General features: G+C 44.4%; 1 protein-coding gene across 1 annotated transcript; it reads left to right on the top strand.

Moving 5' to 3' along the window:
- Positions 1–1825: 1825 nt before the first annotated feature.
- MSMB (microseminoprotein beta) lies at positions 1826–13471 on the top strand (the record flags this gene model as incomplete). The annotated part of the gene is made up of 3 exons (XM_080926736.1): positions 1826–2030; positions 4005–4104; positions 13342–13471. 3 exons carry the CDS (start codon positions 1826–1828, stop codon positions 13469–13471), a joined length of 435 nt encoding a protein of 144 aa, XP_080782862.1.
- Between the last annotated feature and the right edge of the window lie 450 nt (positions 13472–13921).

Raw genomic sequence — 13921 nt, 5'->3', positions numbered from 1 at the left:
TGAGCACATGGAGAGCGAGGGGGGAAGGAAATTGGAAAGAAGGGGCAAAGGGGCAAGAGGGCAAGAGAGCAAGAGAGCAAAAAGAAGAGCAAGAGAGTAAGGAGGGGGCAAGCAGCCCCTTTTATAGTGTCGGGCTTACCTGTCTATTGCCAGATAACTGTGGGTGGAGCTTAGACAGAATGCTAACATCCCTCATGTTGAAGACAATGCTGATTTTATGGTAACATGCCCATATTTTGTCTTGCGTTATCTATTTTGTTCCTCATTTGCCTTTTTATTCTTCCAGCAGAGAGAAACCACTACAGGAAACACTTCTTCATGATTAAGCTTTTTTTGAGACATGGCCATGTAGCCCAGGCTATGATCTTGAACTAATGAGCCTCTTGCTTCTGGAACTCTCTGGAATTCTGGGATTAGGGGCATGTAGTGTTAGACCTGAGAACGAAAGAACAAACAATCCCACAACTGACTAACAAAGCTATATTTAGAAATGGCTAGCTGGCTGCCCCTTCCACAGTCGGCTTCAGAGAGCAGCCCCTCACTGGCTTCTGAGGTCCCTTTTATGGGGAAGGGGTAGAGTTGACAGAAAAGAGCTTTCAGGGTAACTGGCTGTTAGCATCTGGCCAGAAGAGTGAGGGACTCTGGACTCAAGGCTGCCCCGGGTAGATAAGTGCAAGAATACATCATGTGGAAGGGGAGGCATCATGTTATCTGAGAAGACACATTTTTTGTAAGGCAAAAAGGCAACCATATGTCACCAGTTCAGGAGTTTAACAAGGCAAAGGGTAGGCTTACCTCATAGGGTCACAAGTCCAGTTTAGACTGAGATGGTTTGCAGGATACTTTAGACTTGAGAAACTTATTCTTACAAGGTTTAGAGACGTAATAACAATGTATACCAATGTGGCTCCTGTTTGGGTTTTACAGAGCCACACCAGTTCTGGCTTTATGTGTCCCTGAGGATTGAATCCATGGTTTTGTGCTTTTAGACAAGCACTCTACCAACTGAGCCATTTCTCTAACCTCTAGCCATTTGGTGTGATATCAGTCTTTACCTCCTCCTCTGTTTTAAAAGGATTCCAAGATTACCACACTGAACTGTGTGTATTTATTTAGCTCCTCTCAAAACGACGACATGGGCAAATTGCTATTTTGGGGCTGTGGATTCCAGACCCTCTTCAGAGCAGAGGGGTGACCAGTCATGGTCCTTCCGTGTCCCAGTGCCTACACCTGCAGTTCCTGGTCACATGGTCTTGGGTTCACTCTGACAATAACCTGTTCCCAGTCATATCTCCGCAAACTCAGCTCCAGCAGGCCTCCTGCTCTATTTTGCTTGCCTCTGGGTTCATGTTAATGTTATTGGTATCTTTTTTTTTTTTTTTTGAGACAGGGTTCTCTGTGTAGCTCTGGCTGTCCTGGAACTCGCTCTGCAGACAGATTGGTCTCAAATTCAGAGATTTGCCAGCCTCTGCCTCCCCAGTACTAGTTCTAAAGGTGTGGGTTACCATCACCAGGCTTCATGTAAATCTTTTATTTTATTTTTTAAAGATTTATTTATTATATATAAGTATATGATAGCTGTCTTCAGACACACCAGAAGAGAGCATCAGATCTCATTACAGATGGTTGTGAGCCACCATGTGGTTGCTGGGATTTGAACTCAGGACCTCTGGAAGAGCAGTCAGTGCTCTTAAACACTGAGTCATCTCTCCAGCCCAAATCTTTATTTTTAATTTTGCCTCCTTACAAACCTTCCCAAGTTTATGTGACTAATTTATGCCTTGGTCTGTGGTTGCTCGGCTGTGGTGCCGGGCAGTTGCTCTCCATGCCAGAGTTCAGCAGGGATCTTGTAGGACACTTGGTCAAGAATGACCTTCAAGAATCGCTGCTTACTCTTCATTCCTACCTTTTCCCTGCATTGCAGAAAGCTTGGCTGGGTAGCCTCCTATTCCTTGCCACCTTGGTGACAGCATCCAATGCAGGATGCACTTTTGAAAACCGTGAGAACCTTCCAAACCAAAAGTCTAATGGTAAGTCCTGGTTTTCCAGTGTTTCTAACGCCATTCCAGCCTGGTAGACACAATCTGTAGATATGACCTAGTATATAGGGCAGATGTATTGGAATATACATTGGAAGAAGGATTCGGACTGATATAGAACTAGTAGGAGAGTCCTCAATTTTAGCTCGATGAGATTGCCCGGAGAGCCCTGAAGCAGCACTATCAGCCCTGCTGAAGAACAGCTGAACAAGAAGCTCTGGGGGCTAGAGTTGACTAGTAGATACTCTCTGACTTCCACATGCAGCGAAGGTTAAGAAGCTGCATTCAAAATTCAATGTACATGATCTTGTTTAAATGCAGAGCATTCCTGTGTGTCCATGCAGGGCCTGAAGAGATAGCTCAGTGGTAAAGAGCACCGAATACTCCTATAGAGGACCCAAGTTCAATTCCCAGCATACACATGACTGTTAATAATCCCAGCTCCGGGACATCTGGCCTTCTGGTCTCTGTAGATATAATACAACCTTACATAAACACAGAAGAAACATTCATATAAATAAAATAAAAACAAATATTTTAAAAAATCATATAGAGAGTTTAATACCCATCTGGAATACATGCTGCATGCCTTCCTCCTCACAAAAAAGCAAAACAAACCAAAACAGAAACAAGTAAACAAGGCAGTATGGGCTCCACCCAGAGGTTTGGATCTTATGATTCTTTGGTGGGGATCAGGCACACAAGGTTTGCTCATTTATTTGGGTGCTGGAGATTGAACCCAGGACTTTGTGCATTCTAAATACATGTTCTGCCACTGAGCTGCGCTCCAGTCCGTGGGTGATTTTTCAGTACCTACAATTCTTCACGTTTGCCTAGCATTGAAAAGCCACTGACACAAAACTATACCAGTAGAGAAGTGAGGGGTTTATTCAGGATATCCAGAGAAAACATGTAGATTGTCCTGAAGCTGTTTGTATTTTAATGTTAATTCCACTTCCCCAAGAAGGGCCGAGTAGTCTCCTACTCAAGAAGTGACTTCATCTGGACCTTCCCAATTTAATTAGTAAAATAAAGGAAAACCAGTGACTGGGTGGGGTGGTGGAGAGAAGAGAGGTCAAAGGATGGAGGGTGGAGGTCATAGCAAGGTGGAGGTTCCTAAGGACCAGCTAGACCCAGGTGATATTAGTTGGCGTTAAATAGCTAGAACATTAAGGATTTTATAGGTATAATATCTCATATAGAAGGGCCGTTTGTATCTTTGTCGATTTGATATAATCTTGTTCTGTAGAGGGTTTGTGGATTGAGAGTTGAATATATAAACTTGTATAAAAAGCTATCGGGCTGTAGAGTTGTATTTATGTGGAATTTTGGGGTAGGGAAACAGCCCTGGACAGAGGCAGAGAACAGGCGGTAGTAAACTACCAGGGAAGGGAGTTGTTGCTCGAACAAGTTGGGCTGTGGTGGCTCTGATGCGGTGCCAGAGCTGCACGTGGCTCCGTATCAGGGTCGGGCCTGAGGAGTGAGACCTCAGGGCTGGTAAAGAGATAAACCATTTATTATTTTTTAATATTTACTGCAACAAAAACAAGCTGGGCCCATGTTGCCAGTAACTCCTAATTGTGCTACTAGGGGTTAAAAGGGAAGGTCTTATTTATTCTCCAATGTTTGTTCTAAAATAAAATCTAGAAGGATTTAAGTTTGCTTAAGAAACATTATCAGAACGATGGGTGTGGAAGCTCAGGCATTTAATCCCAGCAGAGGCAGTTGAGTCTGAGTTTGAGGCCAAACTGGTCTACACAGTGAGCTCCTGGACAGCCAAGGCCAGCAATGCCTTGTCTTTACATAAACAAACAAATATTGTCCTAGGCTAGGACTACAAGACTCTTTAATACAAAAGCACTGGTTGTTTCTGACACCTTTACAATTGCCTATAGTCACATGCCAGCAGCTCTGACAGACTAGCTTTGTTCCTGTTGTGTGACTCTGGGATTTGCATTGTTTTAGACTGCATAGATGCTGGTGGCATTCATCCCGTCAACTCGTACTGGGTGAAGGACTGCAACTGGTGCTTCTGTGGAGAAAAGTCAATCACCTGCTGCAGCAAGTAAGTCTCAACCGCTGCTTTGGCCGGTCCAGGGAGCCACTGCTGCGGGCTTTGGCTTTGTTTTCTGTTTGGTTTTGAGACAAAGTCTCCTTAGGTGGCTCTGCCATCAAACTCCAGGGCTCAAGTGATCTTGCTACCTCAGTCTGTGATATGTGAGTGCACTGCATGAAAAGCACACAGACATGTTTGTGTCTTATCCATATGAATTATTGCATAACAGCAAATTCACAAGCTACGCTGATTTATTTTTTTAACATAAATTACATTTGTTTACGCTTGTGTGTGTGTGTGTGTGTGTGTGTGTGTGTGTGTGTGTGTTTGCTTTAGGGGCTATGATTTACCAAGCAGATAGCTAGTTACTAGCAAACAGATTTTTTTAAAATCCCAACTTTAATTACTACCATTAACTCTCAGAACACGTTTTCTTTATACATCGCATAGGAAATCTATGTACGGAGATTACAAAACGACCATAAATAGCTGCCAACATAGTGGAGCGGGAAGTGTTGACAGAGAGTTGAAGGCAGGCAGGCAGAAATATGATAGAGATGCAAAGAGAACCTGTTCAGGTGCAGCTAGAGTGGAACTTCAGGGTCAAGTTGAGCCGCCCAGTTGAGTTAGCCTACAGAAGCCATATAGGCTAAACAAAGAACTGGTCTAGATGGACCCATGTTGAGTCGACTGTTTTAGTAGCAGGGACTGAGACAAGCTGAAGCCCCCTTCCCTCCCCGGGACTGTCAGGAGTTCTCTTTCAGCTCTCCCCACCCTTAACAAATATTATTAGTGTGTGCATACATGTGTGGGCTATAGAGGGAGTGTGCATCTGGAGTCACAAGGTGACTTTCTGGAGTCAGCTCTCCTTCCACAATTTGTTGAGCAGAGTGCATCTTGTGGGTGTTGCTGGGTGTATGGTGTTGCTTACACACACGACAAGTGCAAAGTCATCCTGCCTCTTCCTCTGATCACAAAGTAAATGAAACAAGGCTTATGAAATGAATTCTTCCTCAGCAAGACATGGCCTCAAGACCACTGTGCTGCACAATACGGAATCATTTAGACCAGGGCACAGAGTGACCTTGCACTGGGATTACGGGAGTTCCGCTGTGCCAATGGTTCTGCTGTTGGTTGTTTGTTTTGAGAAGAGGTCTTGAGTATCCCTGGCTGTCCTCAAATTATTTTGTAATTGAAGGAATCGTACACCCCTGATCTCCCAAACATTGGGATTTCAGGCATTGATCTCCATGCCTTGTTTTAAGCTGTGCTGGTGACTGAACTCATGCTATCGAGTACTCTACCAATTGAATTACAGCCCGACATATTTTTAAATTTCAGTGGGGGAGGGGTAAAGGAAGGGTGTGCATATTATGGTGTGTATGGAGGTCAGAGGGCAATGCCAGCAGTGACGTCTCACCTGTCACCTTTGCTCCAGCAATTGAACTCAGGCTGCCAGGTTTGCATAGAGAGTGTCTTTACCTACTGAGCCTGCACAGTGTCCCCTTTTTATTGTTGTTTGCTTGTTTTTAGAGCAGTGTTAGCCATTTCACACTTTGTGGTGTGTGTATGTGTTCATTCGTGTTGCGTGCAAGTGCACACAGTTGAGTGCCAAGATGTTACTGGAATTTCCAACCCCAATAAGCCCTTATAAAAACCATACAGTCCAGTTATTATAATTATAAGCTATATGCCTAGACTGGGCAGATCTAACACTATATTAATTTATTTCCTAGCTATAAGACCCCTTGCTACTTGTGATTTCTTCTGGCCATGTGGTTCTGGTTCACTGTGTCTTCCTCCTTCTCTTCCTCTCTCCTTACTCTCTCGTCCTCCTCTCCCCATCTACCCGACCCCACTCTCAAACCTCCAGTCCTGCCATTCCCCTCCACTGTCCAATCACAGGCTCTAGCCTTTATTGACCAGTGAGAATGGGGAGAAGATTCACATGAGATCACCTGGGTACATGTCGGACTGCTTGGGGGAAAATGCACTCTGAGGACCGAACCTAGGAATTCACACTTGCTAAGCAAGCACTCTTATCACTGAGTTGTATCTCCAACACAAAGAACAATTTTAGATTCACAGGCTAATTAAGCATAGGTCAAGAGGTTTCCCATATACCCTCTGTCCCCACATGCCTAACCCTGTCCATTACCAACATCCCCCACAGAGGATGCAGTTACTATAGTGACTGTGCCTGCACTGAGCCATCAGCAGCACCAGGGTCTGAAGTATGATCTACTTTGGACCTTGGAGAGGAGTAGGGCAAGTTTTTAGTGCAGTTTCTCATGGTAAAATGTACATAATATAGAATTTACCACTTTTGGCATATATCTCAACTACATTCAGCCAACTGGCGTGTTGTGTAGCCTAGCCATCTCCAGCGGCTTTTCATCTGGAGCCGGTGCCTGTCCTGTTCACTACCTGGGAGGTTGAGAGGAGTGCCACTTGAGTTCAGGAACGTGATGTTTTGTTGTGATAAAAGCTCTCAGCGTGTAGCTCTAGCTGACTTGGAACATGCTGTGTAGACCAGGCTGGCCTTCAACTCGGAGATCTGCTTGCCTCTGCCTCCCAAGTGCTGGGATTAAAGTTGCTCACCACCCCACCCAGGTTTGAGCTTGGGAATTTTAAGTCAGATATGGCGACATAGTGAGACTGCCATCAAAAAAAAAAAAAAAAAAAGTCAAGTGAACAAATCCAAACCTCAACAAAACTCAAACCAAGAACCTAATCCTTCATATCCATCCATCATGTACTCCTCAGACGCTTTGGTGAGTGCTTGGACATGAACACTCAGCTGTTGTCTTTTAGGAATGTGACTGTCATAAACCCAGCGCAAGCACAGTGGATTATATGGTATCTGAAGACCACTCTTCCTGGGCAGCCAGCCGTTCCCTTCTAGCTCAATTGCTTTTCTGTTCTCAACTTTTTAAAAGCTTGGCTATCATATTCTTTTTTTCCAGTTATTTATTCTTTTAAGTTATGAGTACACTGTTGTTGTCTTCAGACACACCAGAAGAGGTCATCTGATCCCATTAGAGATGTTTGTGAGCCATCATGTGGTTTCTGGGAACTGAACTCAGGACTTGTGGAAGAGCCCCCAGTGCTCGTAACCACTGAGCCATCTCTCCAGCCCTATCATCTTAATTCTTAAGTCTCCATTCCACACAGGTTCCTAAAGACTAGTAAGTTTATCCAGTGATCTACACTTGAGGCTGGTCTGGTGGTCACTGTAGCTTTGACCTTACCCGCCTGTAACAACAGTTGTGGTCTGAATGAGGTGGAGGGAAGAGATGTGTGGTGTGTGAACTGCCTTCTGGGTGCTTGTGCGCTAACGCAGCTGCTTCACTGTGGAAGACAAGGAAGGCCAGGGCAGGCCTGTGGTTGTGCGGATGGTTTCTGTTGGATTGATGTGGATGATAACGGCCTAGTCTTTTAATAAAGGGGGGACAAAGCACCTGTAGCTGAGGCCACACCAGCCTCTCCACTCCCAGCCTCCCAAGCTCTGACTGTGTTTGTTGGTCTTCTTTGGCCAGCTGAGTCTTGCATGAACAGAAATGTTTCTCTTTTTGTCTTAGCGGTGCTGGGATGAAACCTCAGGGTCTCACTCTGGGTTTATACCAACTCATCAGAGGCACAGTGTAAAGCAGCATTCTCCAAACTTGCCTCAGAATCTGAACTTTACCAAGTGCCCTGGACAGATAGAGAACTTTAGCAGAGTGCTTGAATTCTGTTAAAGTTACATGTCTTGGAAATTCTGCCTGCATGCACTAAGTATGCCTCGAGGTAAAGGTAGAGTCAATCAAGAGAAACACCCAACTGAGAAGGAGGCTGACAGACTGCTCCAGCAGGCTCCCAGGCATTGATCGAATTGGCTGGTCACCAGGTGTCACAGCTGAATCTTGATTTCTTTTTTTCTTTGTGTGTGTGTGTGTGTGTGTGTGTGTGTGTGTGTGTGTGTGTGTGTGTGGTTTCAGCTATCTAATCTTGTCTTTATAGCAAGTGTCATTGTAACCCTGGAGGGTGGTTGAAGCCCCACAGGTTAAGGACTGGTGAACGATTCCTCCCTCAAATGTCCCTATAGTGACTAAGTGTCCCCATATTGTCAGCATTTTCATCACAGAATTTTGGCACAACCTATTCTGTGGTTACCAATGGATCTGGGGTAGAAAAGGATCCTGGTGGTCAAGTGGGAGAAACTGGCTGCTGGAGTCAGAGTACCCTGAGTCCGACTCTCAGTCCCTCTTATAGTAAGCTGTGTGTGCCAGAGTCAGGTTTAAGTCTCTTGTTCTCAGCTCCAGCTTGCTGTGAGAACTAAGTGAGATTCTGAGCATGAATTCATCAACCCAATAGATAGCTATTTCAGGTCTTCTCTTTGTTTGGCCTATACAGTGAGTCTGACAGTGGCTAGCACTTGGTAAAGGCTCAAATGCCCTTTTCTCTTTTCCTTCTGAAACATCTGACCCATCTGGCACTGCTCTACCCTGGGAAAATGTACCTATTTGTCAATTCTGTTCCACAGTAGTTCCTGGACTTGCCTAACCTCCTGTCCAATCTTCGTGTGGACTGTTCTTGTAAACTCCATTTTCTATAGAAAATGCAGATTTGGACTAAGCTTTCTGTGTGGGAAATTTCTGGGCCCTTTGTACCCTCTATGGATGCTGACCAGAACTGCAGTTATCCAGGGGCTGGAGGCCTAGCCAGAAGGACCAAGGGTCAGGGTCTGGGAGACATCTGGCCTTTGTCACCCTTTCCAGGCCCAGGTGCTCACACCCACTTGTGGTTCCAGTTCCATAGGATCCTCCATAGTCTCCTGGCCTCTACCAGCATCCATGTGGCATATACACACACAAATAAACATAAACATAAAAGATAAAATAAGCGCTCAGTAACAAACCCTTTGTTGGAGCAACCTGTGAGAGAAGTCTATTTCCTAATAGACACTTGTGAAAATAATGGGTGTCTAATTCAACCGCTGCTTCACTTTTAAACCTTAGACACTGATGACATTAACTGACGTAGTTTGTATGTGTGTGTGTGTGTGTGCAGGCATACATGCATGTGGTATGGCATGTGTGTATAGATCAGGCCACACCTGAAATCAGCTCACTAGGTTTGCCATCAAGGATCTTTACACACTGAGTCATCTTGCCAGCCCACTTAAAAGTTTTTTGTTTTTTCCTTTCTGGTAGTACAAAATATATTACACCAAACTTTTCATTTAAACAATTTTCAAATGAACTCTTCAAGGACACATTGTGGATTTCTAATATAGTACAGACATCACTACTCTTTCCAGTAACTTCTTTTTCTTTTTTATTTATTACATATGAGTACACTGTAGCTGTCTTCAGACACACCAGAAGAGAGCTTCAGATCTCATTACAGATGGTTGCAAGCCACCATGTGGGTGCTGGTATTTGAACTTGGGACCTTAGAAAGAACAGTCAGTGCTCTTAACCACTGAGCCATCTCTCCAGCCCTTTCCAACACTTTCAAAGAGCCCAGTTGAAACTACGTGTCCATTAAGCATCCATGTCCATCCCCCCACCTTGTCCCAGCAGCCTCCGCTCTGCATTCGGTCTGTGGATCTGCCTATTCTGGATAGGCCCTGTAATCACAAGGCACTGCTGTTTGGCTAATTGCTTTCAGGAAGTTTTTCAAGGTCGAGCCAAGTTTCAGTGTGTTATTACTTCATTCCTTTCACATGGAATGATACTCTGCAAGACCGTAGGGTCATGGTTTCTTTACTCTTTCAAATGGCGATCACTGCTTCTTACTTTTTGTTGCTAGTGAATAGCACTGCTGTTGTGAACCTTCATGTGCCTTGGAAGGCGCTTTGCAATAATTTTGGAGCAAAAGACCAGAAGGAGGAGCCATTTTGTAAATGGTTCTGCTTCGACACAAATCTCTTTGGCAGGTTTCTAGAGACATTTCTTAAGAGGCCTTTTCTGGCCAGCTGGTGATGCCCTCTGCCTCTGCACAGTGCTTCTCCAGGATGTGTGTGTCCTTGGAGAAAGCTGAGTGCTTACCACAAGTTCCACAGCAGGAAGAAGGTACAGCTGAGGTTGTTGTGACAATAGCTTAGGAAACAGTGCCTGTATGTCATAATTTGCTCTTAGCTTCTCGGCAAGGCAGAACAAGGTGGCCCATGGCTTTAACACCCAGTCTCTGCTTCAGCAGTAACTTCTTTATCAGTGAGTCAATTATGCGCTCTCCTCTGTAATTACAGGCTTTTCCACCTTTGCCCAAGTTCCCCAAAATAACAACTCTGAGACTTAAATTACTTATGAATAAATGCTTAGGTCATAAGCTTGGGCTTGTTCCTGATAGCTCATAACTTAATTAGCCCATTAAACTAGTCCAAGTTCTGCCATGTGGCTTGTTACCTCTCCTTTAGTTCCATGCTACCTGCTTCCTCAGCATTTAAGGCAAATCTCCTCTCCTGCCTGACTCGATCCCAGAAACCCTCTCTCCCTATCAGAACAGCCACCACCGTTTCCTGCCTCAGTTAATAGGCCATGAGCCTTTTATTGACAAGTGATGCTCCCATACATTGCACAAAAGATTCTCTCTCTCGACACTTCTTTCTCTTAACAAAACCTAACAGGATGTTGGCCCCCTCACTTTTCTGAATCCTCAACACTGCTGGCTTCAGAACGTTTGCATAGTCACTTGTCCAGGCATCCTGTACCTCACCCCTTCTTCCTAGGCTGTCTCCTTTGCTGAAACAGGCTCCTCTTCCAAGTGTGTGGCAGACTAATTTCTCTTAGTGGTGATGTCTCACTGTGGGATACGGAGCCCATCTTTCTTGTCTGCCCTCACGGCTTTTCTCTCCTTCCGATACCATCGTCACTAACCTCTGGTGGGCGTTTGAGAATGAATGTACAGAGTTTATGATGTCTATGAAGCATGATACCCACAGGCTAAGAACTGCCTATGGTTTGCTTTGTTAAAAAAATTTTTTTTTGGATTGACATGTAGATCTGTTTCAGGGTTCTCATACTCAGAGAGAGAGGGAGAGAGGACATTCTGAAAAAAGATTTATTTATTTTATTACACTATTGCTGTATTCAGACACACCAGAAGAGGGCACCAGATCCCATTACAGATGGTTGTGAGCCACCATGTGGTTGCTGGGATTTGAACTCAGGACTGGAAGAGCAGTCAGTGCTCTTAACTGCTGAGCCATTTCTCCAACCAGAGAGAGAACATTTTTGATGAATCTATCTAATATGTCTTGCAGCTTATTTGTCTTATGAGATCTATTGAAAATGTAACTTTTATTGTTAGCCTCAAACTGTGTCTGTGCTCCTAGCCCAAAATATTTGGAGGGATTTTGCTAGTCAAACCAGATACCTTGTAATGACAGAAGTCTGATCCACGGCAGGTGAGGCTGACAGGCATTTTGGCTCATTGATAGCTCTACCAATAAGATGTGCAATAAGATCTTTGCAATGTTTCAGTATCTTCTATCTGGAGAAGAAGGGGTGCTTAAACAAGTACTAGAGTTCTCAATCTCTAACATGAAAAGCTTTTCCCCACTGTGGAGGCTGTTAGCTTTTTTATTGCTTGTGGGCTGTTTCCCTCCCCAGTACTGATGACTGAAAAACTGCTTGTTTTTTTTTTTTTTTTTTTTTTTTTTTTTAAATAGAGACATAAACCCAACATGCCAACCCTGGGAGTGGGAGGAAGGGGTGCTGGAGAGATAGTTCTGAGAAGCCAGCTGGGCAGGCCATCTCCTCAGAGCAGCAAGAGGGAGCTGTCCCAGCAACTCAGCCTCTGTTCTCACTATATACTATATGCTCAGACTGCCTTTGATCTTGCAAACTTCCTGCTTCCTCCTCTCAAGTATTAGGATTAGAGGTGTGTACCACCATTACTGGCTATATTACAATTGAGTGTTCTATTTTTTTAACCCAATTAATATTTCTTTATTAGTACCATCTAACTCATCAAATGTCTTCAAAAATGTTATATACTGCAAGTAGCCTGCTGTTAGCCTTAGAAAGAGTCAAACCAAAATATTACAGCCAAAGGTATGATATCACTGGGGACTTCCTCTCACAGGACAATGTTCCCATGGGTTTGGGCCATGCAGGCTTAGGTTGAGTGTCCAGTGTCCTGGTCAGCTGTGAGACAATTTCCTGCCACTGTCTCTCTACATGGTCACTGAGGGCTGCAAATTGTGATGTTCTTGGAAGTAGATGCTTTTTTCCTTTAGGATAAAATTCTGGGTCTTTTTAAATAAGAAGGCATTGCTACAGATGGCATCAGAATGGCTGCTTTTATACACTCTAGCCAGAGCGGTTTATTTATTCTTTGGTCTTGGGGAAAATATTTATTATTTATTTATATGTGTTGTCTGTATGGATGCATATGGACAGAGACATAATTACCTGTAAAACCAGATGGTGTTAACTCCCTGGAGCTGGAGTTACAGGCATCCATGGGAGCTGAGAGCCAATCCTTCAACAGAATGGAAATTGATTTTAACCACTGCCCACATTTCTTTAGCCCTTAGCTTTGTTTTCTGAGACAAGGGTTCTCATAGCTCAGGCTGGCCTCAAAATCACTCTGTAGCTAAGGCTGGTCTTGAACTTCTAACCTTTCTTCCTCTACCTCCAAGTGCTGTGATTATAGCTGCATGCCACCATGTCTGGCTCCTGTAGGGCCATTTAAATCCCAAGCCTAAAGATGAGCTTTGAGGGCAATGACTCCTAAAACTGTGTGTGCCTCTACATGTGCAGGTGGGTTTTCCCGGGATTTTCAAGTAGATTCTCTCTGGAGTCTATGACCCTGGCCTGGGATGGCTCTCTGCTCCTGTTGGGTGGTTGAGCTCCTCTTCTAACTAGATACCACTCAGGGCTGGGACAACCTTCCCTTTCCATAGTCTAGCACAGTTTTTGATGACCAGTCCCTGGACAGGGAGGGTAGGGAGGGAAAATAAGCCCTCCTGTCCTAGAGTAACCGGGTCCTGCCCCTGACCTGTCAGAACTTGCCAGGGTCCTTCAGTGCTTGCAGGGTGACCCATGTTAGGAATGGCCTCTCTGACTCCGTGGCACAGACTGGTATAAATGCCTCCTATGCACAATTTCAGCTTCCAGCTAAGTGATGCCCTTACATTCCAGGCAACAGAAATGTTTGCTGTCTGCTTCTTGTACAAAGCAGGTCTGAGCAGCAGCTCTGGGTGAATACATGTTTTCTCTCCTTCTAACATGTCTTGTCTTGTCTCATTGGCAGAACTCCTATCCCTGCGAGCTATGACAAAGCGAAGTGTTATGAACAATTCAACGCAGAGAACTGCACCTACAGTGTGGTGGAACGGGCGAACCCACAGAAGACCTGTCCGGTCAAGGGCTGGAAAATGTAAATGTGCTTCCTGTGGGTTCAGTAGTGGAGCAACTTTTGAACATTGTGTGATTTAAATTTACCAAATATAAGCTCGTAAGGAGCTGACCTATAATCCTAATACTCAGAAGGCAGGGGCAAGATGTCTTGAAAAACTCAATAAATAAATAAATAAATAAAATAAGTTTGCCAATCATATTTGTATTAACTTAATGCATGTTATACAACTGAATAAATCAACCCAATAATATCAGGTATCAGTTACAGCATCTTCCCTGTGCTCCAATGGGTTCCATGCATGTGTGAATGGCCACACCCATTTCCACCACTTCTGCAACATCAGGCCCTTCTGCCTGAGTTCTGTTTCTGGTTTACAGTGGGAAGAAGCATGTGTGTTCACAATGAAACCAAACTGTTCTGTCCCTGGTACCCCCCTCTTCACCCTGTCCCAGAATCCCTCTGTGCATGTGTT

Source organism: Micromys minutus, assembly GCF_963924665.1.
Source record: "Micromys minutus genome assembly, chromosome: 12".
Taxonomy (NCBI): Eukaryota; Metazoa; Chordata; class Mammalia; order Rodentia; family Muridae; genus Micromys; species Micromys minutus.
The sequence above is the reverse complement of the archived record's forward strand: the minus strand, read 5'-3'. Positions and strand labels throughout refer to the sequence as shown.